The following is a 24,401-nucleotide window of genomic DNA, read 5'->3' as shown; positions in this document are numbered from 1 at the left end:
GGTTCATGGGCTCTGGCTCTGCCAATAACATACATTAAAAAGACGCGACATAAAGAGAAGGGCAGCACAGGCCTTGCTGGGCTAGTCTCAGTTTCACCCCTCACCCCCCAGCCACCATCCAAAGTAATTGCGCAACATTTACCCGCTGAGCGGCCGCACGCGTGGAAGGGGAGGGCAGAACCTCTCACATATATTACACCCTCCCTCGCCCCCGGGAGGTGGGGTGGGCTACGGGAGACGTCTAGAGACCAAGCCAAGGCCAGGGCGGTAGCAGAGCGAGCGCGACTGAGAGAGGGCGAGGCGCTGCACGGCGATACATCGCGCTCCACTCATCAGAATTTCTCCCACGCCAGGCAGACGCAGCGCCGAGAAGATGCCGCCGAACCTGAGTGGGCGCTACACCTTTGTCTCCCAGGATAACCTGGACCCCTACCTCAAGGCCTTGGGTAAGTGCGTTTTTCGACACTGAGACGTGACACGTTTGATAATTATAAGACAAGGTATATATGACATGGCAGGTGATATTGTTTCTATAAAAGCCTGTGAATAATGAAGTCCTTATTAAAGTCTTGTCCTGACATCACTACTGAACATTAGTGGCATTACTGTCGTAATTGCAATTATGTATAACAGCTGGGGTGTGACGTCATAATGCCTGCTGCTTGCGCCATCACAGAGCAGAAGTCCAGCTGCCACTAGCCTTTCCGATTCCTTTTCTCCTGGGAAACTTTAAGTGCATTCGTTGAGGCGCTGTTTATGGCCGCACGGGGACTTTCTGCACTTTAATGCACGAGAGAAAGCATCTGTCCACATACTATTTAAGCCACAACACTTTGTTTTAAATGCACTGTACACAATATGTCTCGCAACACATTAAGAACTGCATGTTAATGTTTTTTCCTCCCAACAGGTTGCACATTGATTTTAAGTATCAGCCAATGGACGATACCCTGCTTTATAGTAAGCACGAGACAAAGTATTGAAGGTACAACCAGGCATTATACGGAATTAAGTGCCCCCGTGTATTGCAAGTCACTTGTAAAGCAACTGGGCCTTCAGCGTCATTCCTCGTGTTATCTGGTCCCGAAACATCCTGGCCACTTGCCATTTCCTAATAAACTTATGGCAGGCGGCACGTTATCCCATGTATTAATGCCACTTAGTTACAAGGATATGGACATACCAAGGACATATTGCAAATCGAATGTCAACAAACACACGGCAACGCTCCAATCTGTTTTCACTCGCAGTTTAGGCCTGCACCCCAAAGTTTAACAAGCAATTTTGGCGTTTGTGTAGGACTGGGATAGACAATAGTCAGCCACTGTCATGATAGTACAACCTTGCCATCAGAAAGAAACAGCTGACACACCATGCAAGCACTTGTGCACAAAGATGGCAGTGCCGGGCAATTGCCTATACAATGCCCACAACTGTTGGCTTTGACAATGCTCATTTTTAACAGGAATGCAATGCATGCATCAGACGTGATGACACACATATCCCTTAAAAATAAACTGGGTAATGGAACACTTGGGTAAGTCATTTTTAATCACCCCTGGAGCTGATTTACAGCTTCAATTAAGTTTCTGTATTTCAGAGGATTTCTTAGAAATAACATTGAAAAGCCCTTAAAAGCAGAGTTTCTCGAATACATTATGGGGTTTATAGGAAATAACATTGAAAATCCCTTAAAAGCAGAGTTTCTCGAATACATTATGGGGTTTATAGGAAAGTGCAGGTAGTGGGAGGGAATGTGTGCCAGTCTGTCACCGCATAGAGCAGGAAAGGCACAACACCCTTCTCTGCCTACCTACCCTCTTTGTCGTACACCCACATTCGCCTTTCACACAGTCTAATGAGCACAGCCTGCACACGGAGCGCAGGGTATACTTTGTCACTGTAGATAGGTCAGTGGAATTTATAGGGAGAGGCAAGAAGGGGCACTGACCCCCTTTCATAATGCCTGGCCCGTCATATATAGCTAGAATAGTTGATACCTGATATGTTTCTGTATAGCGCCTCATGCCCAATTCCTCATGCTTCTATGCACAGTAACAATAGGTGATTTTAGTACTCAATGCAATTGTACCCAGTTTGTCTAGCTCAGCAGGATACACGGCTGATTCAGCTCTGCCGAGGGTTGACCTTGGAAAGTGCAGGCTGGCACATGTCGGAGTTGAGCATTGAACTTGCTGATCTATTCTCTTGCACTACAATATGTTGTTTATCAATCGGGCGGCTAACAATAAACATTCATCATTTTATCTACCCCCCCCACCCTTGTCCTGCCCCCAATCCCCTTCAGTCTCCTGTTAGAATACAACATATTACATGTTCATGAGAAATGTGCCAAGGCAGAGTTCTCCTGCCTCGAAGCGCTGCAATTTGGAACGGAAGGGGAGCCTTGGGGGGAAAGAGAAATTAGACAATAGAACGTACAAAATCAGAGAGGAAAAACAATTGGGATGAGTGGTCAATAAGAAATGTAACCCCCAGACTCAAGCTGTCCCTGGTTAGATAGCTCAGCAGGTTTAGTGCTCCCTGCTAAGAATGATGTGTAATATGCAGCTCACATGTTCGAATCCTGGCAATGTTAACTCAGCTTTTCATCCTTCTGAGGTTGTCAAATGAGTACTTTTTTCCAGTTTTGTATTCATAATTGTGCATAAAAGTGTCCTATGATGGGTGCTTTGGTGAAAGCTTTATAGAAATAACAGATTATTATAAACGCCTACATGTTTGCATCATTAATGTCAAGCTAAATCTCAAAATAATTTCAAAAACCCTAAACTAGTGTCCCTTTAAGTCTGCAACACAGAAGAGGTACTGGCTGGAAGGTTTATAGTCAATCTTAACCTCTGGTTTTGCTCTGGGCGACCCCCCAGACCATCGTTCTTCGCCTGCCAAGCCATTACAGAAGGGAAACAAACATACTCAAATCAAGCTTGGCCCCATACCAAAGGGGCACTCCAGCCCAAACTGCATGGTTACATCCTTTCTGCACGAGACCAAAAGCATCCCCAAACATGTTTCAGCCTCGAGTAGCTTGGGTCTCTAGGGCCACCATGCACGGGACCCACGTCTGGGCATACCCGTCGCACTTGGGGTGACTACAGCCAAACACAAGAGGTGATGGCTGGAAGGTTTAGAGTTAATCTTAACCTCTGGCATTGCTCTGGGCAACTCTGCAGACCATCGTTCTTTGCCTGCCAAGCCAATAAAGAAGGGGAAAGACCATAAGCAAATCAGGCTTGGTCCCACCCCCAAAGGGGCAGTCCAGCCCAAACTGCTTGCTCACATCCCTCCTGCACGAGACCGCAAGCACCTTCAGACATGTTCCTTCCTCCTTGGGCCTCATTCACCCTTATGGATGCATGCATAACAATTATGTGCAACATTCCTTTGCTTCCTTGGGATATGCGCACATCTCAGTTTTATGCTGATCTGCTTGAAACTGAATGAAGCAGGGTAATGGAAGGATTGGCAGTGAGATGGTAGCACTTTCAGGCAGTGAGATGGTAGCACTTTCAGACAGTGAGATGGTTGCACTTTCAGGCAGTGTGATGGTAGCACTTACAGGCAGTGAGATGGTAGCACTTTCAGGCAGTGAGATGGTTGCACTTTCAGGCAGTGTGATGGTAGCACTTTTAGGCAGTGAGATGATAGCACTTTCAGGCAGTGAGATGGTTGCACTTTCAGGCAGTATGGTGGTTGCACTTTCAGGCGGTGATATGGTAGCACTTTCAGGCAGTGAGATGGTAACAATTTCAGGCGGTGAGATGGTAGTACTTTCAGGCAGTGAGATGGTTGCACTTTCAGGCAGTGTGATGGTTGCACTTTCAGGCAGTGTGATGGTAGCACTTTCAGGCAGTATGATGGTAGCACTTTCAGGCAGTATGGTGGTTGCACATTCAGGCAGTGAGATGATAGCACTTTCAGGCAGTGAGATGGTTGCACTTTCAGGCAGTATGGTGGTTGCACTTTCAGGCGGTGAGATGGTAGCACTTTCAGGCAGTGAGATGGTTGCACTTTCAGGCAGTATGGTGGTTGCACTTTCAGGCGGTGAGATGGTAGCACTTTCAGGCGGCAAGGTGGTAGCACTTTCAGGAAGTTTGCTGGAACAAAAACAGGAGGTTAATAATTTGTAAATTGTTATGTAGTGTACATACATTTGCAGATGGACCCTGACTTTTGCCTGTGGAGTCCTGCGTGCCCCTACATATTCCTGGAGATGCCACTACGATGGTTATGTAGATACTTTCACAGCCTACTCCCAGGCACCAAATGTCTCACCATGAACTAGATTAAAGTCTGGCATGACACGGCACAAAACAAACTCTTAATAGGAACCTTTTTGACATCAAGGTGCCAGGCTTGTTTACATTTTATTATATTCGCTGATCACTCCTTCCACTCCCCTTCTGCCCCAAGAACATTCCCCTTTAAAATCTTGTATCGACTGACCCACTCTTGTGTCCGTCCCAGACCTATCATTCTGGAGTAGGAGTGGGGGAAATGTGCACATTTGATCCTAAATTAGCTGTTTTGGGGAAATAAAGGCATTTCGGACAGCAAATTCCACCCGCGAGAAACCTGAAATTTTGTATAACGCAAAGTTGAAATTGCAGGAATTTCACAATTTTGTAGTAACTGCAGGTCCAATGAATTGCAAAATCACACCATTTCACATAGTTTCACTCAGGCAAATGCACTTTTTTTTAGCATGCCGAAATCCTGCCAGATAGGACATTTTGGCATGAAATTCGACATTTCCACAAAACGGTTTCCCGGAGGGTACTACTAGGTTACTACATTAAAGAGATGCCGGGGCAAATAATCCACCAGATTTCCAGGATTACCTGAGCACGCTCCCGAGCCCCTCATGCATCCAACATTACCTTGTGCACCACCACAATTCTCCAAACCTGACTTGGACGCTCAACCCAACTATCACAACATTCAATGACACATCCTCTCTTTTGCAGCACTATGTTCCACCTAAGAGGCCTGGCATGCACCCATGCTATCACAACCCATGACCATCACACACAGATGCCTATCCCTGGATGCCCCACCCTATCTCGCAGAAAGAATCACACCGAAAGCCTCCATCAGACCCACCAGAGCTCACCGCACCAACATGATTGATGTCCCCACGTTTCAAAGATCCAGGGCGGGAGGAACCAGCTTCCAACACCTCGCACCAAAAAACTGGAACTCCCTACCTACCTCACTAAGAAACGAAAAATCATACCATACCTTCCGTAAAAACCTCAAAACCCTCCTATTCCGCTAAAGTCTGCCACATTCACTCTCATGCTTGCATTGTATCCACAGCATAGCATAACCTTTAAGCTCAATGTTTATTACCAATGTGAAATGTACTATGTAACTCGGTTACATCTGTAAACACATTCCTATGCTTGTGTTCATGACTAAGTCTGCTGTAACAGCGCCACGATGCCCCAGGGCAGTTCTGTGCGCTTTATAAATGCAAATAAATAAAATAAAATAAACCCCCAGGACCCCCTCCCCACCCCCACACATACTTCATTGCTCCCTCCAACCCACCCGGGGTTTACTGGAAAGCATCTGGCTGCGCACGAGAGTGCGTGCTGATGGGAAGCCTGTTTTCTGGCCTCACTGGTTCTTGTTTGGGGTGCAGTGGAAAGGGGATCTGCAGAGGGAGAGGGGTGCAGAAAGGGAGGGGAGGAACAAAACAAGCGACTATCATACTAGGCCTGACAACATTTCAGATACTGCTGGTGGGAGAGGGGGGCATTAAGGGATGGAGAAGGAGACAGAGACAGACGAGGTTGCTATCATACTAGGTCCAGTGACAATTCTGATAGAGTAAGTGCATAGAAGAAAGTAAGGGGAGGAGGGGAGGATATAGGAAAAGGGAGAAAGGGAGAGGAGAGAGTAAGCAGTCAAAAAGAGTGGAGAAGCAAGAGGGGAGAGAGAATACAATTGCAGAAGTCAGCAGTAACACATAAGGTTACAAGCCAGGATGCAAGATGAAAATGGGAACAGCATGATTCAGGGCCACCATGAGTACAAGACTTAGGTTAAATCACAATCCCTTAGCCCATTTCTTATTTCAAACCCTGAAACAATAGGGTAAATGAGTTTCCCCTTCTCATGACTGATCAGGACACACAGAGATGGGCAGAGACAAAAGCTTTCTCAAACCACAGGCTGCACCCGCAGTCCTACAATATCCCTGCCGATTGCTAGGGAACATCAAGTGTGTTACCCGATGGTAGTCTCTCAATAACCACCCCACTCCCCACCCTGGGATGTGCATGGAGACGCCCTCATTACACATATGGAAAAGGCAGTGTGTTATCTCAGGTCTACCAATAACCACCTCACCCCCCACCCTGGGATGTGCATGGAGGCCCCTCGTTGCGCATAAGAAGCAGGCAGTGTGTTATCTCAGGTCTACCAATAACCACCCCACTCCCCACCCTGGGATGTGCATGGAGGCGCCTCGTTGCGCATAAGAAGCAGGCAGTGTGTTATCTCAGGTCTACCAATAACCACCTCACCCCCCACCCTGGGATGTGCATGGAGACGCCCTCATTACACATATGAAAAAGGCAGTGTGTTATCTCAGGTCTACCAATAACCACCTCACCCCCCACCCTGGGATGTGCATGGAGGCGCCTCGTTGCGCATAAGAAGCAGGCAGTGTGTTATCTCAGGTCTACCAATAACCACCCCACTCCCCACCCTGGGATGTGCATGGAGACGCCCTCGTTACGCATAAGAAGCAGGCAGTGTGTTATCTCAGGTCTACCAATAACCACCTCACTCCCCACCCTGGGATGTGCATGGAGACGCCCTCGTTACGCATAAGAAGCAGGCAGTGTGTTATCTCAGGTCTACCAATAACCACCTCACCCCCCACCCTGGGATGTGCATGGAGGCGCCTCGTTGCGCATAAGAAGCAGGCAGTGTGTTATCTCAGGTCTACCAATAACCACCTCACCCCCCACCCTGGGATGTGCATGGAGGCGCCTCGTTGCGCATAAGAAGCAGGCAGTGTGTTATCTCAGGTCTACCAATAACCACCTCACCACCCACCCTGGGATGCTCACTCCCCACCCTGGGATGTGCATGGAGACGCCCTCATTACACATATGAAAAAGGCAGTGTGTTATCTCAGGTCTACCAATAACCACTGACCCCCCCACCCTGGGATGTGCATGGAGGCGCCTCGTTGCGCATAAGAAGCAGGCAGTGTGTTCTCTCAGGTCTACCAATAACCACCTCACTCCCCACCCTGTGATGTGCATGGAGACGCCCTCATTACACATATGAAAAAGGCAGTGTGTTATCTCAGGTCTACCAATAACCACCCCACTCCCCACCCTGGGATGTGCATGGAGACGCCCTCATTACACATATGAAAAAGGCAGTGTGTTATCTCAGGTCTACCAATAACCACCTCACTCCCCACCCTGGGATGCTCACTCCCCACCCTGGGATGTGCATGGAGACGCCCTTGTTACGCATAAGAAGCAGGCAGTGTGTTATCTCAGGTCTACCAATAACCACCTCACCCCCCACCCTGGGATTTGCATGGAGGCGCCTCGTTGCGCATAAGAAGCAGGCAGTGTGTTATCTCAGGTCTACCAATAACCACCTCACCCCCCACCCTGGGATGTGCATGGAGGCGCCTCGTTGCGCATAAGAAGCAGGCAGTATGTTATCTCAGGTCTACCAATAACCACCTCACCCTGGGATGTGCATGGAGGCGCCTCGTTGCGCATAAGAAGCAGGCAGTGTGTTCTCTCAGGTCTACCAATAACCACCTCACTCCCCACCCTGTGATGTGCATGGAGACGCCCTCGTTACACATATGAAAAAGGCAGTGTGTTATCTCGGGTCTACCAATAACCACCTCACTCCCTACCCTGGGATGTGCATGGAGGCGCCTCGTTGCGCATAAGAAGCAGGCAGTGTGTTATCTCAGGTCTACCAATAACCACCTCACCCCCCACCCTGGGATGTGCATGGAGGCGCCTCGTTGCGCATAAGAAGCAGGCAGTGTGTTCTCTCAGGTCTACCAATAACCACCTCACTCCCCACCCTGTGATGTGCATGGAGACGCCCTCGTTACACATATGAAAAAGGCAGTGTGTTATCTCAGGTCTACCAATAACCACCTCACTCCCTACCCTGGGATGTGCATGGAGATGCCCTCGTTACACATAAGAAGCAGGCAGTGTGTTATCTCAGGTCTACCAATAACCACCTCACTCCCCACCCTGGGATGCTCACTCCCCACCCTGGGATGTGCATGGAGACGCCCTCATTACACATATGAAAAAGGCAGTGTGTTATCTCAGGTCTACCAATAACCACCGACCCCCCACCCTGGGATGTGCATGGAGGCGCCTCGTTGCGCATAAGAAGCAGGCAGTGTGTTCTCTCAGGTCTACCAATAACCACCTCACTCCCCACCCTGTGATGTGCATGGAGACGCCCTCATTACACATATGAAAAAGGCAGTGTGTTATCTCAGGTCTACCAATAACCACCCCACTCCCCACCCTGGGATGTGCATGGAGACGCCCTCATTACACATATGAAAAAGGCAGTGTGTTATCTCAGGTCTACCAATAACCACCTCACTCCCCACCCTGGGATGCTCACTCCCCACCCTGGGATGTGCATGGAGACGCCCTCGTTACGCATAAGAAGCAGGCAGTGTGTTATCTCAGGTCTACCAATAACCACCTCACCCCCCACCCTGGGATGTGCATGGAGGCGCCTCGTTGCGCATAAGAAGCAGGCAGTGTGTTATCTCAGGTCTACCAATAACCACCTCACCCCCCACCCTGGGATGTGCATGGAGGCGCCCTCATTACACATATGAAAAAGGCAGTGTGTTCTCTCAGGTCTACCAATAACCACCTCACTCCCCACCCTGTGATGTGCATGGAGACGCCCTCGTTACACATATGAAAAAGGCAGTGTGTTATCTCAGGTCTACCAATAACCACCTCACCCCCCACCCTGGGATGTGCATGGAGATGCCCTCGTTACACATAAGAAGCAGGCAGTGTGTTATCTCAGGTCTACCAATAACCACCTCACTCCCCACCCTGGGATGCTCACTCCCCACCCTGGGATGTGCATGGAGACGCCCTCGTTACGCATAAGAAGCAGGCAGTGTGTTATCTCAGGTCTACCAATAACCACCTCACCCTGGGATGTGCATGGAGGCGCCTCGTTGCGCATAAGAAGCAGGCAGTGTGTTCTCTCAGGTCTACCAATAACCACCTCACTCCCCACCCTGTGATGTGCATGGAGACGCCCTCGTTACACATATGAAAAAGGCAGTGTGTTATCTCGGGTCTACCAATAACCACCTCACTCCCTACCCTGGGATGTGCATGGAGGCGCCTCGTTGCGCATAAGAAGCAGGCAGTGTGTTATCTCAGGTCTACCAATAACCACCTCACCCCCCACCCTGGGATGTGCATGGAGGCGCCTCGTTGCGCATAAGAAGCAGGCAGTGTGTTCTCTCAGGTCTACCAATAACCACCTCACTCCCCACCCTGTGATGTGCATGGAGACGCCCTCGTTACACATATGAAAAAGGCAGTGTGTTATCTCAGGTCTACCAATAACCACCTCACTCCCTACCCTGGGATGTGCATGGAGATGCCCTCGTTACACATAAGAAGCAGGCAGTGTGTTATCTCAGGTCTACCAATAACCACCTCACTCCCCACCCTGGGATGCTCACTCCCCACCCTGGGATGTGCATGGAGACGCCCTCATTACACATATGAAAAAGGCAGTGTGTTATCTCAGGTCTACCAATAACCACCTCACCCCCCACCCTGGGATGTGCATGGAGGCGCCTCGTTGCGCATAAGAAGCAGGCAGTGTGTTCTCTCAGGTCTACCAATAACCACCTCACTCCCCACCCTGTGATGTGCATGGAGACGCCCTCGTTACACATATGAAAAAGGCAGTGTGTTATCTCAGGTCTACCAATAACCACCTCACCCCCCACCCTGGGATGTGCATGGAGATGCCCTCGTTACACATAAGAAGCAGGCAGTGTGTTGTCTCAGGTCTACCAATAACCACCTCACTCCCCACCCTGGGATGCTCACTCCCCACCCTGGGATGTGCATGGAGACGCCCTCGTTACGCATAAGAAGCAGGCAGTGTGTTATCTCAGGTCTACCAATAACCACCTCACCCCCCACCCTGGGATGTGCATGGAGGCGCCTCATTGCGCATAAGAAGCAGGCAGTGTGTTATCTCAGGTCTACCAATAACCACCTCACCCCCCACCCTGGGATGTGCATGGAGGCGCCTCGTTGCGCATAAGAAGCAGGCAGTGTGTTATCTCAGGTCTACCAATAACCACCTCACTCCCCACCCTGTGATGTGCATGGAGACGCCCTCGTTGCGCATAAGAAGCAGGCAGTGTGTTATCTCAGGTCTACCAATAACCACCTCACCCCCCACCCTGGGATGTGCATGGAGGCGCCTCGTTGCGCATAAGAAGCAGGCAGTGTGTTATCTCAGGTCTACCAATAACCACCTCACTCCCCACCCTGGGATGCTCACTCCCCACCCTTGTATGTGCATGGAGACGCCCTCGTTGCGCATAAGAAGCAGGCAGTGCGTTATCTCAGGTCTACCAATAACCACCTCACTCCCCACCCTGGGATGTGCATGGAGGCGCCCTCGTTGCGCATAAGAAGCAGACATTCATTGGCTATTCTTTTCTTCGTCCTATTTTGTACACTGTATATACCCTGTATTCATGTAAAAAACTGTATATCTTGCTATTATGTAAATATTGTAACCGGTGTATACGAAACTATGTAAGTCTTGCATTTCCATATTGCTGCGCCCTTTTACTCACGAGTCTGGTGCGCTTAAACAAATGAATAAACAAACAAACAAACAAACAAACAAACAGACAGTGGCCCTCATTACGACCCTGGCGGAAATCGAAAAACGATGGCGGAAATGCAATACCGCCATCGAATAGCGCTCGGTGCGATTACGACCCGTCACCGTAAAGTACGATGCCATTAGCGACACCGTAGTGAACGCCAATGCTAACTGCACCAAGTACGCGCACGCGCACCATGCCAAACCGTAATTACCACCATGGCGCAACGGTAGGCGAATTCCGACCCTAGCGGACATGTACCTAACGCCATCAAGCATGGCGGAAAGTACTATACCGCCATGGTGAGAAGTACGGCATCGCGAATCAACCGTAAACGGCCCTACTGAGTGCCTGTACACCACTCCCTGGCCACATTGCACAACTCCTCGTAGGTGCAATGAAGTCACACAATGCAACCAGTGAAATGTACAAGTCACCCATGCATGCCAACTAACAAATGAATCCAGGGGCTCCAAGTGCCTTGTGAGTGGGCATCCATATCTGCCATGGCACCATTGCCGCACTGATGCAGCACAGGCATGTGAAGGTCCAAGTACAGCAACATGAGCAGAAAAATGAGACAAACAAAAACAGAATAGAAATTTAATGCACCACAAAACCACCAAGGGCCATACAGCCATTAGGTCATGAACTCCAAAATACATTCCAGTATTGTGGGCTGCATCCGCAAGAAATGACCAGCTTCTGCTTGTGTGACGCCCTGTTCCATCATGGTACACAGGGGCTACATTCACGTCCAAAAAGGCAACACGGAAGCGCCTACAACCGCAGGGCCGTCCCATCAGGTAGGCACTAGTCCAGCAGAAAGGACGATATGTTGCTCCTAGCCACTAGCACTGCGTAAGGGCATGTGGCCCATTGGCGATCGTCCCATAAGATCGTAATGGTGCTCCACTGATTGACACGAAGCAGCAGGTGTCGGGAGTAAAAGCCATCTGCAGGAGTGGCGTACAGATGGCAGCGGCAAAAGGGGAGGAGATACCTGTCACCCAAATGAAATGAAAAAGAATAGTATGGCCATCAGAACTACATTTGTATAACTCACTTAAATGATCACACTAAATCTACAGCCATATGCATGCTAGCCCACTCAAAAGGATAATACCCACCCAAAAATCACTTGCGAATCACAACCATAAAAATCGAGGTGAAAACATCATTACAAACGAGTGTTCGTGTGCATGCGTCTGTGAAGACAGAATCCATTAGATGGGATTAGTAACGTGCATAGACACAAGTGCCTGAAGGCGCGTCGAGACAGGGAGGGTTCAACAAGGGCAGAAAGACGATGGTCCCACTATGGCAGCTCTGCATGACATAGCGCAGGGGAAGTGGATAGATTCCAAAAAGCCCTGTACATGGCAAACTCTCCATCAAATCATCTGTCCATGCATCCATACATCATTCCCTCATCCCGGTATGAAAACGCCTGATTATTTACTCACATCACATTTGAAACTTCCATTGAGACTGTGCGTAATGCAGTCTGCAAAATCCACTGTTCTCCAGCCCGGAATTCTAGTGTTGTGAAGTAACATGTATTTGGGAACGTCCTGCCTTTTTGTCCACTACGCTATTGCGCATCCCATACTATCCATATCAATCATAGCATTCTCGCCATGGCCCCTGTCCCAAGGACATTAAACAATAGAACGTTATATTTGCAGTCAGACCTGTGGGCGTCTCCTCGCCGCTAGCTGAAAACCGAAAGCGCTGTCCTTCGAATTCCTCATTTGCAACATCACGTCGAAAAGGCATCTGTGACCGCTTGAAATCACAAATTCATCCATGTAGTGCGGCAGTGTGTGAAAATGGCAACTGGCTTCACTCACAAATGGGACGCCCCGCCCGTCGGTGGACCTCAGTACGGTGCTCGCCCAAAGGGGATTGCAGCTGGCACAGGTGGAATGAATCACCACAGGTGGAGGCTATGCAGCCTGAAAACACATAAATTGCACACCCAACCCCCTCCCACAACCACACCCACTCCAAAATGCTACCGGCAGGACTAGCGATGTTGGCCCTGGGGGACCTGATAGCACTGCAAGTACTCCAACTTCAAGAAGAAGACGAACACCAACTACTACAATAACCGGCCGCACAGAGGAGACGCAGGAGGAGGAGGAGGGCAAGGCAGGGCCAGCAAGGCCCACCAGCACAGCCACTACCACCACGCAGGCAGCCCGCAATCCCACGCCTCCGAGCTCATCCGTTCAACCTCACTGCTGAGCAGATCCACACCCTCTACCGTTTGGACCGGGACACCATAACCGCCATTGTGGACATGACACAGGCTGACCTTGTCAGCATGATAGATAGCCCAACCACCATCCCACCACTACTGAAGGTGGTGTCTGTACTCCACTTCCTGGCCACAGGCACCTACCAGCACACAGTCGGACAGTTGCATGGCATTTCACAGCCACTGTTCTCACGGACACTATTGCAAGTGCTCGATGCCCTCCTGAAGCACGCAGACGACTACATCTCTCTACCACGCTCGGAGCAGGAAATTACGAACACAAAAGTGGGATTCCATGCACTTGGCGGCATACCGGGTTGCATTGGTGCCATTGACTGCACCCATGTGGAATTGGTCGTCCCACATGCCATGGAGGCCCAGTACCGCAACCGAAAACAATTTCATCCTCTTAATGTACAAATGGTGTGTGACTCCAACAGGATCATTACACATTGTTGTGCCCGATTTCCTGGATCAACCCATGATTCTATGGTCTTGAGGAACTCTACAATACCACGCTACATGGAGCGACACGCAGGGAACAGATCCTGGCTACTCAGTGAGTCTCATTTCATGCATGATAATGTGGGGTATGTGATGCGGCAATGACCTGGCAGGAAGGGGGGGGGGATGCGTACGTAGCAATGTCATTCCACAAACATCCTTTATTGTCCACATACAGGTGATGCCGGGTATCCACTGAAGAGATGGCTCCTTACACCACTCCGGAACCCACAGAACCAGCATGAGGAGGACTACAACCATGCCCACTCACGTACCCGTGTAGTCATAGAACAGGCATTCGGCCTACTGAAGACTCGTTTCCGCTGCCTCAGCAGGTCTGGCGGGGCACTCCTGTACCGCCATGAGAAGGTTGCAAAGATGGTCATGGCATGTGTCATGCTACACAACATGTGCGTACGTAGAAATGTGCCCATGCCCCCTGACGCAGAACTGCAAGCACCTGAAGATGGTCATGATGAGGGTGGGGATGTGGCAGCACCTCAAGGAGTCCGCGAGGCACAGGAGGGCCGTGACATTCGTCAGATTCTCATAGATTCATGCTTCTAGCACTCACGCCTGGTGGCTGATACATGGACACGGGACTTGTGGCACTGTGTGTGTCTGGAACATGCACAATATGGACTGTACGCCTATAAAGGCCTCGTACACAAAGATCAATGTCCACACATCTCATTGGATGATTGTGAAATGTTTATGGCATGTGTGAAATTATGTTACACACCCCATCGACCCGCCACCCAAGTAAGCCCAACACACCCCCTCCACCCTCCTACCTCCCCCCCGAACACCAGTGTCCAAAGATGCTCATTGTCAGTGGGCAGACGCTATTGCAAGCCCCCTCTCCGGGTATCAGGGGCACCCCTGCCTATGGAGCGCAGGTTCCTCCCAGATCTACGTTGGGGGCTGCCCTGGACGGAACTTGCAACGGATGATGTCTCTGCCTGCTCACGTCCATGCATGTCCCTAAGGGTTTGTGAGAGCTCAGTGAGCACACGGCGCACAGCGGCAAGTTCAGCACATACGTCTTTGGACGTCGCATGCAGTTCCCCCCTCAGGCTCTCGGTGCTTCTCTCCATTTGTACTCTCAGGCTCTCGGTGCTTCTCTCCATTTCTTCCCTAAGCGTCTCAGTTGATGTTTCTATGGCTGCCTTAGTACCCCCACATTCATCAGCATGGTCCTTGAGGAGCGTGGCCAGTTGCTGCTGTTGCACGATCACCTGGTCGAGGGACTGTTGCCTCTGCTGTGCCATGGCCATTTGTGGTGGTGTCACAGAGGGGCTGGTCACCTCATGTTGCCTTGCCACAGGGCTTGTGGGGGATGGCCAGTCGTCGTCTTGTGGGTGCCCCTGCGTGGTATCCTCATGGTGTACGGGATGAAACAAACAGGGGGATTGAGACAGGTCATGGATGGATCTTACTTCGACATCCCCGTCTTCTGTGTCGGAGCATGCTGCCATTAATGGAGTGTCACCTATGGTGCTGCTGCCACCAGAGGCAGTGCCTTCTGTGGCATCCATTGGGGGGACCTGTGGTGGTGCTGTTGTGGGCATGCTGGCTGCTGGGGTGCCTGTTGATGTTCCCTCCTGTGTGCTGCCACTTGATTTGTGCTGCTGCCGTGTCTTGATGCGTGCAGCTGAGGTGGAGGGTCTTTGGCCGTTGGTCTTGGCCCTCTTTGCAGGTGTGCTGGTAGGGGTGTCCTGGAGCTCGTCGTTTGAATCAGACCCTGTGGTGGAGTAAAGGAGGGTGAGCATTATTAATGGGTCTGTGGAAATTGGAATGGCAATGTATCACATGCATTCGGGTGGTACCTGAGGGTGATTTGGGTCGGGGCCTTGGAGGTGGTTTCATTTTTGTGTGGATTGAGGATGCAGTTGTTTTGCAGCCTGCAGTTAGGGTGTGCCTGCTGCACGTGTAGAGGGTGTTTTTAGGGTTTTTAATTATTTATGTATTTAATGTGAGTTTTAAAGTGCGCTGTCAGGCCAATGTATGTGGACGTTCTCCTGGACATGTGTTACTGTTGCACTATGTGGACACATGGTACTTCACATGATTGGACATTGTGGATTTGGCATTGTATTAGTTGGCCCACCTACCGGATTCTTCGGATGTCTGCACTCCTTTCTCCATCCCTCCGACTCCCTCTATACTCTCCATTCCAATGGTGGAGGCACAGATTTCTTCCCAGGGGGTCAACTTGATGGGTGATTCCGATCCTCCCCCTGTAGCTGTGGCAATGTTGCGATTGGCGGATAGTATGCTCCGTACGCGTATCCGCAGGTCGTCCCATCGCTTTCTGCATTGCTGTGGGTTGCGGGGTGCGGTCCCCACCGCACTTACCCGCTGTGCCACCAGGGCCCATATGGCCTTCTTGTTCGCAAGTGCCGTCCTGGTCATTTGCGTGGAGAAGACGACGGCAGCATTCTCCTGGAGGGTCTCTGTAAGCACGGTGAGTTCCTCACGGGAGAAGTGGACCTGCCGCTTGCGGTCGCACGCTTTTTTCGCTACTTTTCCCATTTCTATTGCTTTCACTGGGGTGGATGACGGGTTGGGATGTGTCTCAGGGTAGTATTTTTAATGGTTGTGTGGGAATTCTGATTTTATAGGTGTACGGCGTGCTGTTTCCCGTTCCGGGCCCATGTTTTTACTTCCGTTTCCGTATGTTTACGGTCACCGTACTTTCCGGTTGCCGCTCATTACGGTGACCGCTAAGATGGGTGGCGGAATTGCACCTAGGGCGCCGTACGACGGCAGTGAGACGCGTTTTGGGGACATTTCCGCCATTGCAGACTTTGCACTTCCGCCATGGCGTAGTGCTCGTGCCCGATGGGTCGGAATTGGCCGCACTTTGCTCCGTCGTGCGATGGCGGAAACGCTATTTACGCTATGGCGGTCAGGTCAGTCACTTTCCGCCAGGGTCGTAATGAGAGCCAGTGTGTTATCTCAGGTCTACCAATAACCACCTCACTCCCCACCCTCATTACACATATGTTATCTCAAGCCTACGAATAACCACAGCATTCCCCACCCTGGGATGTGCATGGATATATCCCCATTACACATATGAAACTGGCAGTGCGTTCTCAGGTCTCCCAACCACTGCAGCATTCACAACCCCGAGCCACGCATGGCCGTGCCCCTTTATAGATGGATAACAGGATGTGCACTATCCTGGGTAGGAATTTTGAGAACCTAAACTTTCACCACCCAGGGAAATACATGATTGTAACCTTTAACACCAGGAAAACAGGCAGTACTGCAATATGTCAAAGTAGGTCTGGCAAATACCAATGCTTTCACCACCCTGGGAGTTATTTGAATATTCCTCATAATACCTGGGGGACAAACAGTGCCTTATCACGGGGTAGGTCTGTGAATAACCGAAAGATTCCCCACCCTGAATGAATATAACCCATTATATCTTGTGTATTGTATAAGGCCAGCTCTATGATTAAGGAAAGCATTCCCCTCCCGGAGAGAAACATGGAGAACCACTATCATACACCTATAGCGCCTCGGTAAGAGGTGTGGATTATCTCAGGGTAGACGAGTTTGTTAACAAAAAAATTAATCTCGCTCAGGGCTACACGGCTTGCCCCTATTGTACCCCTATTTCCCCTGGGGAACAGGCTGTGGATTTTCTCAGGGTAGGCCAGTCGAGAGCAAAGGCATTTGCCACCCTGAGAGGGTGACAAATCAACTTTGGACCCTCTGCATTGTCCACAAGGCGTTCTGGGGCCTGGGTCCTCAATACCGCCAACTCTTCGAGCTCTTCGCTCCTCCACCTACAACTCCCTCAGGGTCAGTCACTTCTCCAAGCAACGAGTTGGTGGTAAATCTCTTTCTTTGGCTGGGGGCTTCCTCTGAAACAGCATCCCCGCCTCTTTAAAACTTGAGGAGAACCATCTCTGGTTCCAGAAACACCTCAAGACCTTCCTCTTTGCCTTTGCCTTCTCTCTTCCTCTCCCCTGTTGATTTCCTGTCTGATACTGCACTGGTCACCTGGCTGCCTTCTGATTTCAGTCCCAGGTCTCTGCCAGCCCAGTTGCACACCTGCACTACTTTCCGGCAGACCTTGCACTTGGGTCTGTATCTGTAACCCTACAGTCCCCCTAACTGCACTTTTGGACACCTGCTGTCTGCACTTACCCTCGTACCTGCCACCTGCTGGCCACACTTCTTGTTATTGTTTTGATCCCATGTACAGCACTGCCCCCTCCCATTCCCCTTTCCCCTGACACTTTTCCCCTCACCCTCCCCTGCACTTGCGCAATCTCAATGTCACTTAGCCTAGTAAGATCGTTGTCTCTGTCCTCCCTCTGTTACCCCTTCCTTGCCTCATTGCGCCTTGAAACACTTGTGTATAGGTGCATTATAAATGCCATATCATATCATAACTTCCGTGGTCCAGGGATGAATATCGGTTTCTAAACCATCAATCAGCCCCGCACCTCTAGTACACCAGAAGCGATCCAAACAGATTTGAAACACAAGCAAATTATAAACCTTCTTGTTCAATTTTGGTAACGTAGACGGTAACGGCAGGCTTATCTCCGCAAAGTCATGGGTCATTAGTTAGTTGCAACACAGCGAAAATACAATTATTACCCAATGATAATAGGGACTGTCCAGTCAAGGTTGTATAAACATATCTACTTTATTATTATCACAACAGACAGTTCTAGCACACTCCAAAATACAACCCACCCTGTAAAAGACTGCAGAGGACAGACAGTTTCAAAGAAGGAAAAGGGATGCACTCTGGATACTGACAGGAGGGTAATCAGTATAGTAATTTATTGAAATAGTTCAAGGATACTTGGTTTCAGCACAAAGGGAGAAATGGGTCATAAAATGTCACTAGTGGCCTTTTGAGAAGGACCAGGGGGAAAGAAGCACAATGTACCTTGTGCTGTAGGAGTTCTTGGTGCTCGAAGGGCTTGAGTGGGCATCAGGCGGCAGGCATTTTGGTGAGCAAGGCTGGACGGATGGCTGTTGGCTGGTCTACACTGCGGCTCGGGGTCAGGAATCATTGTCACAGTGCTGGTCGGCGGTTCTGAAGCACTGGTTGAGGCATCTTTGATGGCTTTAGCGACTGCTGCATCACAACAGTCAGCGGTGTAGTCGGGTTGCAGCTCGAGGGGCTTGACTAGCTCAAAAAAAGGCCTTTCAAGGTGGATGTCGGTAAAGGCTTGTTGATGTGCTTCTCCTAGCATCTTCACTGGGTTCATGTCCTTTAAGGCGGATGACCCTAAGCTGAGCAGAGTGTTGCAGGCAGCTACCTTGTCCTTGGTTTTGTTCAGATACTCTCTGGCACTTCCCACGTAGGAAGCTTGCTGCAGAGCCTAGCAGGGCATTCTGTGTGCTGGCTGGGTACCGGTTCTAGAGCTTCTGTAGGGTCTTCTGGATTCAGTATCTCCCGCTGTTCCCTGGGAGATATTTAGGGGGGTGGTCTTGCTTCCTTCTTGGAGGTCCTGGCCTTCCTTCACTGGCAGAAGATGTAAGGCAGACTGTACCGTCAGCCAGGGTCCAATGTTGAGTTCTTGTTTCTGCCTCTGATGGAGCATTCAGAGGATCTGCCCAAAAGAGAGGATCAACCCTCTTTTAAAGCCAAATGGACCACAAGGATTAGTGTAGGCTAAGCCTACCTCAATGAATCAATCCTGGGTCCCCACCAACAATCTCCAGTATGCATGAGGTCATAACCAGAGTGCTTTGCAACAGGAAAGGTAAAAGGAGGAAAACATGTAATACTAAGTCCTACCCATCTTCTTGTCTGTTGTGGATCAAAGGGTCTCTCTGGTCAATGGAGCTCACTGTGGTTCCTGATTAAAACGTCAGGTCTCCCTTGAAGCTGCAGCGAGGCCAGACTTTCTGGTGCTGTCAATCCACATACTAGTACCTTCTGAATGGGGTCTCTCTGCAGGGATGACTACTTTAACACGCAGTCCCAGACATGACATTTCTCTGTCAATCGATACTGAAGATGGGAGCTGGAATCAGATTGACCCAGTGCATATGAAAGGGTGTTGGGGGTTTACTTTCTCCTTTGTTACCCTCTGCAGCCAGGCCCTATGTGGGTTTATTTGAATTAAACTCGGATTAGTATGATAAGCTGCCACCAGCAACAGAGCTAAACAAAGGACTTGGCAGATCCATGGAGCCTTTGTTAGTTAATTTGGCTGGCCATGGCAGGGGGACTGTTTGGCCCTCCCCCTTCTGAGATGACTTGGTGTAATCCTGGCTATCATATTACAACTAAATATGACAGGGGGCACTGCTCCGGTGGATTGTGTCCACCCAGAGTACACAGGTCTATATGTATGTTGCGCGGTGAGCATCGGAAAATATGTGCAGATTATCCCCACACATTTTCCGGAGGTTGATCCACCATGCGGATGGCTGAATTCCTCGCAGAGAGGTTCACCAATGTACCAGTATGACTGTCAATAAGCACAGAGGTCACTTCCCTGAGAGGTACATGGATAACCCCTATCATGCCTGCATAGCCATTGCGGAAGACGCTGTGGCTCATCGCAGGGTAGGCTAGCCTTTCACCACGCTCAGGGCGCACCTCTCAATCAGCCCAGAGTTATTTATGGATCTACTCAGGGCTCCATATAAGAAGCATTCCTATTTTACTCCCCAAAATCATCAGGCCAATGCACGGAACAAAGAAACATAGGGCCTAAAGGGTGCTTATGTGCCTGGCCCTTCATGCCACCTGCACTGCTTAGGTGATGTGTTCAGACCAGTGCCATTAGCAGCAACTGCTAGACAGCATGGCCTCTGCTTTAGTGCTGCAGATGTGCCGAGGGCCTATATGATGCAAATGCTTCTTTTCAGAGACAAGAATTAATAGCTTGAAGTAATGTTTGGATTACAAGAAGAATTCAGCTATATTCCCACTTTCCTAAAAACACCAGTTAGGAATGAGAACTATGTTTTATTCCTTAAAATCATTTTCCTGCCAACTTGCCAAAATTGGGAGGAAACACTCTTCCTCCAGATGTGTATCTGGACCCCTGGATGAAGTCCTATGATGCTGAGGCAAGAGGTTGTGTACTATCGACCTACCCTGAGAGCTATGATATACGGCAGCCTGCAATACTCATGTGAAAAGACTGCACATAATGTTCTGCTAATACAAGGCAGCCTGCAAAATCTGTATAAAAGCCAGGAAATAATGTTGTTATTGCAGGCTAGTTGTGACATCACCGCTGACCTATAATCAGAAAATGACATCACAACTGCTCCAATAATCCGTTATTACGCTTCAGTTGTGGCGTCACAATGCTTGCTGCTTGAGCTAGAAGAGAGAATAATTCCAGCTGGCACTGCAGTACTTAATTAAAGCCGTGAAACGTTTTTCAAATTCTTTGCTTGTCAAATACTTTGTCTACAGCGATGAATTGCCAAGGAACTGTTTGTGGTTGAATGTTTAATTTGTGTACTGCTGAAGTTCAACACATGTAAGCAAGAAGCTGCATGTTGGGGGGGCGCTAGCGAAATCACAGCCAAGATGGCCGTGTCCTTCTGAGCTCTGCGCATATTCTGCACAAGGGGGAGGCTAGCACTGCACTCAGCATATAAACTATCAATCCGTGTGGCGGGGCACACACACAGAAGCGCTATCCACCATCTGTGGAAGTTTGGGCTGAAGAGGCTGCCGGCGTGAGCCCCATTAGTGAGAAGAAATCTGCCGCTCGGACCTGGGGAACACTGAGGCCCCTGTGATCGTTGGTGGGACCACCGAAGCTCGCATCGGTTGGGCCACTGGCTGGGAATTGATCCCGGTGGTGATGGCCCCCGGCTCGGTGGCAGCGGGGCGGCATGTGAACATCAATCCCTGTGCTGGAGCTGGGCATCAGCGGGAGACCCGGGACCCGCTCAGCTGAAATCCAACTGCCCATTGTGAGGCATGCTGGGGGAGAGGTGGCTCCCCCCTGGTGCGGTGAGTGGTGGTGGCCGGGATTGAGAGGGGGAGCCTAGTGATATCGGCGGCTGAGTCCCCCGACCCCCCTGGGTGAAAGTGGGCCTCCAACTTCCCCTGTGCCTCGGCCGGTGAGATAGCGGTGCGCTCTCCACATGCTCCTAAACCTGTGGCCACTACCGGTGTTCATCCACGTACCACACTGTGCTCTACGGAGAGCTGCCTACTACATTTGAGTCTTAACCACATGCGACTTGCCAATGGATCAGTAGCAATACTTACAAAAGCCCGTAGGTGCTTAGCGAACTTCCTAAGCCCTGATAATAATAGTGTTCTGACGCTGTGGTAACACACAGCCGGTTGAAAGCTGACACATCTGGACTGGTGGAGATCACCCTGCAAACTCTTAATAACAGAAAGTGTCAGGATTGAAGACCCACATAGCAGTGAGGAGTACAGTGTTGGACATTGCTGGTTCATAGAGGGTGTTACGCACAGACAAAGGACAGACATTAGAGTTGCACCTTTGCAAAACTCCAGAGCATACTTGAGTGGCCACCCAAAGCAACAAGGTCCATCACAGCGGTAAGACTTGCTCAGCATGTCCCACATCCACGCACCCTGGACACTCTGCATGCTTATAGATGAGATCTTGCATGGACATCATGACCTAGCGAGACACGGTGCGACGGCCAGCAGGAGACCGCCGCAGAACTCGCTCTGAGAAGAGGGACTCTTGGACCACACATTAACACAGCTCCTAGAGAAGTCAGGGCATGCACTCGGGTGTCCTGGACAGAAGATAATACAGCTCTTGAGGCTGGACTGTGGCATACTGCAGCAACAGCCGAGACTGTGATTGGGCCCTCTGCGACATCAGCAGCTGTGCGCCCCTCTCCCACCGTGTGGAATTAGCTACCCTTTGCACCACACCGTAGAGGGCCGGCTCCCCAGGTCAACCCTATTCAACTGGACCACCCTTATTCCGGGGATATCATCAGGGACGGAAGAGACAGACATTTTGACAAGGCCGGACCTGTGGTGGGGGTGCCTGACATCGCCTGCTGGTATAAACCCTAGTGGGCAACGACACTGCATACATCCGTCTCCTTGAAGGAGTACAGAGCTCTCCCGGGCATTGAACTGTGGAACACTGAAGGTGGTACTGTTTGGTGACGGGTAACAAGCGGCAATCCTGCTTGCCATTCTCTCAAAAGGAGGTTCTGGGTGGTGGGGGAGAGAATATGCTGATGCCCCATGACAACCCGGACAGATCAAGCCAGGTTCGCTGAGATAAAGCCTCCTTGAAGTCTGCTGAGGGCGCCCTGGCATGGGAGCTCAGCCTAGTATTAGCTGTTATAAGGTCCGGTTTTGCATCCATCAATACAAAACTCGACAGCATGGAATACAGGGTCTACCACATGCAGGGACGAATCGAGAAGGAAAGTGGACGAATATCCGAGGTGGAGCACAGAGTGGGTGTCATGATCACTTCCAGAGATTCTGGTTTCGGTTCTGGTGTTCGGGCCAGGAGGGGTTCTTGGTACAGGCCAGGTGGGGCTAGGTGGGTTTTAGCTTGGCAAACATAGCACGCTCCCATTCCCCAGTACCAAGGTGACAATGGGCTCCCATAGAGATCCAATGGTGTTCCAATCCCCCTAAGATGGCCGTCCTGTGGGTCACTTTTTAAGCTGTCATTGAGAGATAGATGTTGGGCACAGCAGACTCTATAAGCCCTGCCTCAAAGTAACATGTGCTTTGCGTTAGTTCCGCTGACAGCGGTGTAACGCTACCGGCGTTCAGCTCACAGACATGCAGAATAACAGAGAAAGTATGAACTTGAATTGCTCACAAAAAATACATAGACCATAGTCTCCAATGTACCTGACCAAGGTTATCAGCAGCAGCAGTCCTCTGACAGGTGGCTTCATCCTCCGAGTTCCGCAGTTCAGTCAGTAGTCTTTGTCCACAGCTGCAGCTTCATTTCTGAGATCTTCTGACTTCCGAAAACCTGCAAGACAAAGGTACCACAGTTACAGATTATGGCGAATGAAGATAACGATATGCTCATACGTACCTGAAGCTCCAACAAGCTTTTCCCAAGCATTCCTACGCCGCGCCTCACAGAAAAAAGCCATAGCTTCATAACGAAGGCAAGCTGTGCCGCGCACTTTTACCGAACTACGCGCGTATACTTACCTCATGAAGAAAACCCATAGCTGGGTCCCGAAGGCTCGCTGTACCACTGCACCTTCACCAAAACTGCATGCGCATCCTTACCTCAAGAGAAGACTTCAAATTTTTTCTCCGACGACGCTCAAGCTCCACAAGTGAAAATCCTTTCTTCTTAGAACCTGCAAAAGAAAGAAAGAGTTGTTAAAATCTTCAAGAGAGATCTCTCCAAACTCAGCCCCTTTTATCTCTCAGAGACTTTAGAGCCTTTTTTCTGACTAAAGACAAAAGACATTTTCAAGAATATAAACACTTACCTTCAGAGGCTCTTTCCCGTTTTAACAGCGTGATCATCAGCTGCTTGAACGCAGGATGGAAAGCTCCCCAACAACAAACCACAGGTGAGGAGAGTGTGGGCCTCAGGGACTACAGGGGAGCCAGTCAGGGTGGGAGAATAGGGAGGGACCATAGTAGAATTACCACCTTATATTGATTCCAGTTTCCCCCTCCTATTTTCTCTCTCTCTCCAATATAGCAGGGGAAGAATCCTAAATAACCAGTATTGCCAGAAA

The 24,401-nt window shown here is 50.1% G+C and overlaps 1 protein-coding gene across 3 annotated transcripts in view; it reads left to right on the top strand.

Annotated features, from left to right (window-relative positions):
• RBP5 (retinol binding protein 5) overlaps positions 1 to 24,401 on the top strand; it is a 141,544-nt gene that overhangs the window by 7,258 nt on the left and 109,885 nt on the right. For 2 of the 3 annotated variants that reach the window (XM_069650613.1, XM_069650611.1), the window contains exon 2: positions 354 to 446. In XM_069650613.1, coding sequence (XP_069506714.1) covers positions 374 to 446 — 73 coding nt within the window. In that variant the 5' untranslated portion in view covers positions 354 to 373. The remainder of the gene's footprint in view (positions 1 to 353; positions 447 to 24,401) is intronic. The other variant, XM_069650612.1, reaches the window with a different exon arrangement.

Source organism: Ambystoma mexicanum, chromosome 3p (assembly GCF_040938575.1).
Source record: "Ambystoma mexicanum isolate Mex_15411 chromosome 3p, UKY_AmexF1_1, whole genome shotgun sequence".
Taxonomy (NCBI): Eukaryota; Metazoa; Chordata; class Amphibia; order Caudata; family Ambystomatidae; genus Ambystoma; species Ambystoma mexicanum.
The sequence above is the reverse complement of the archived record's forward strand: the minus strand, read 5'-3'. Positions and strand labels throughout refer to the sequence as shown.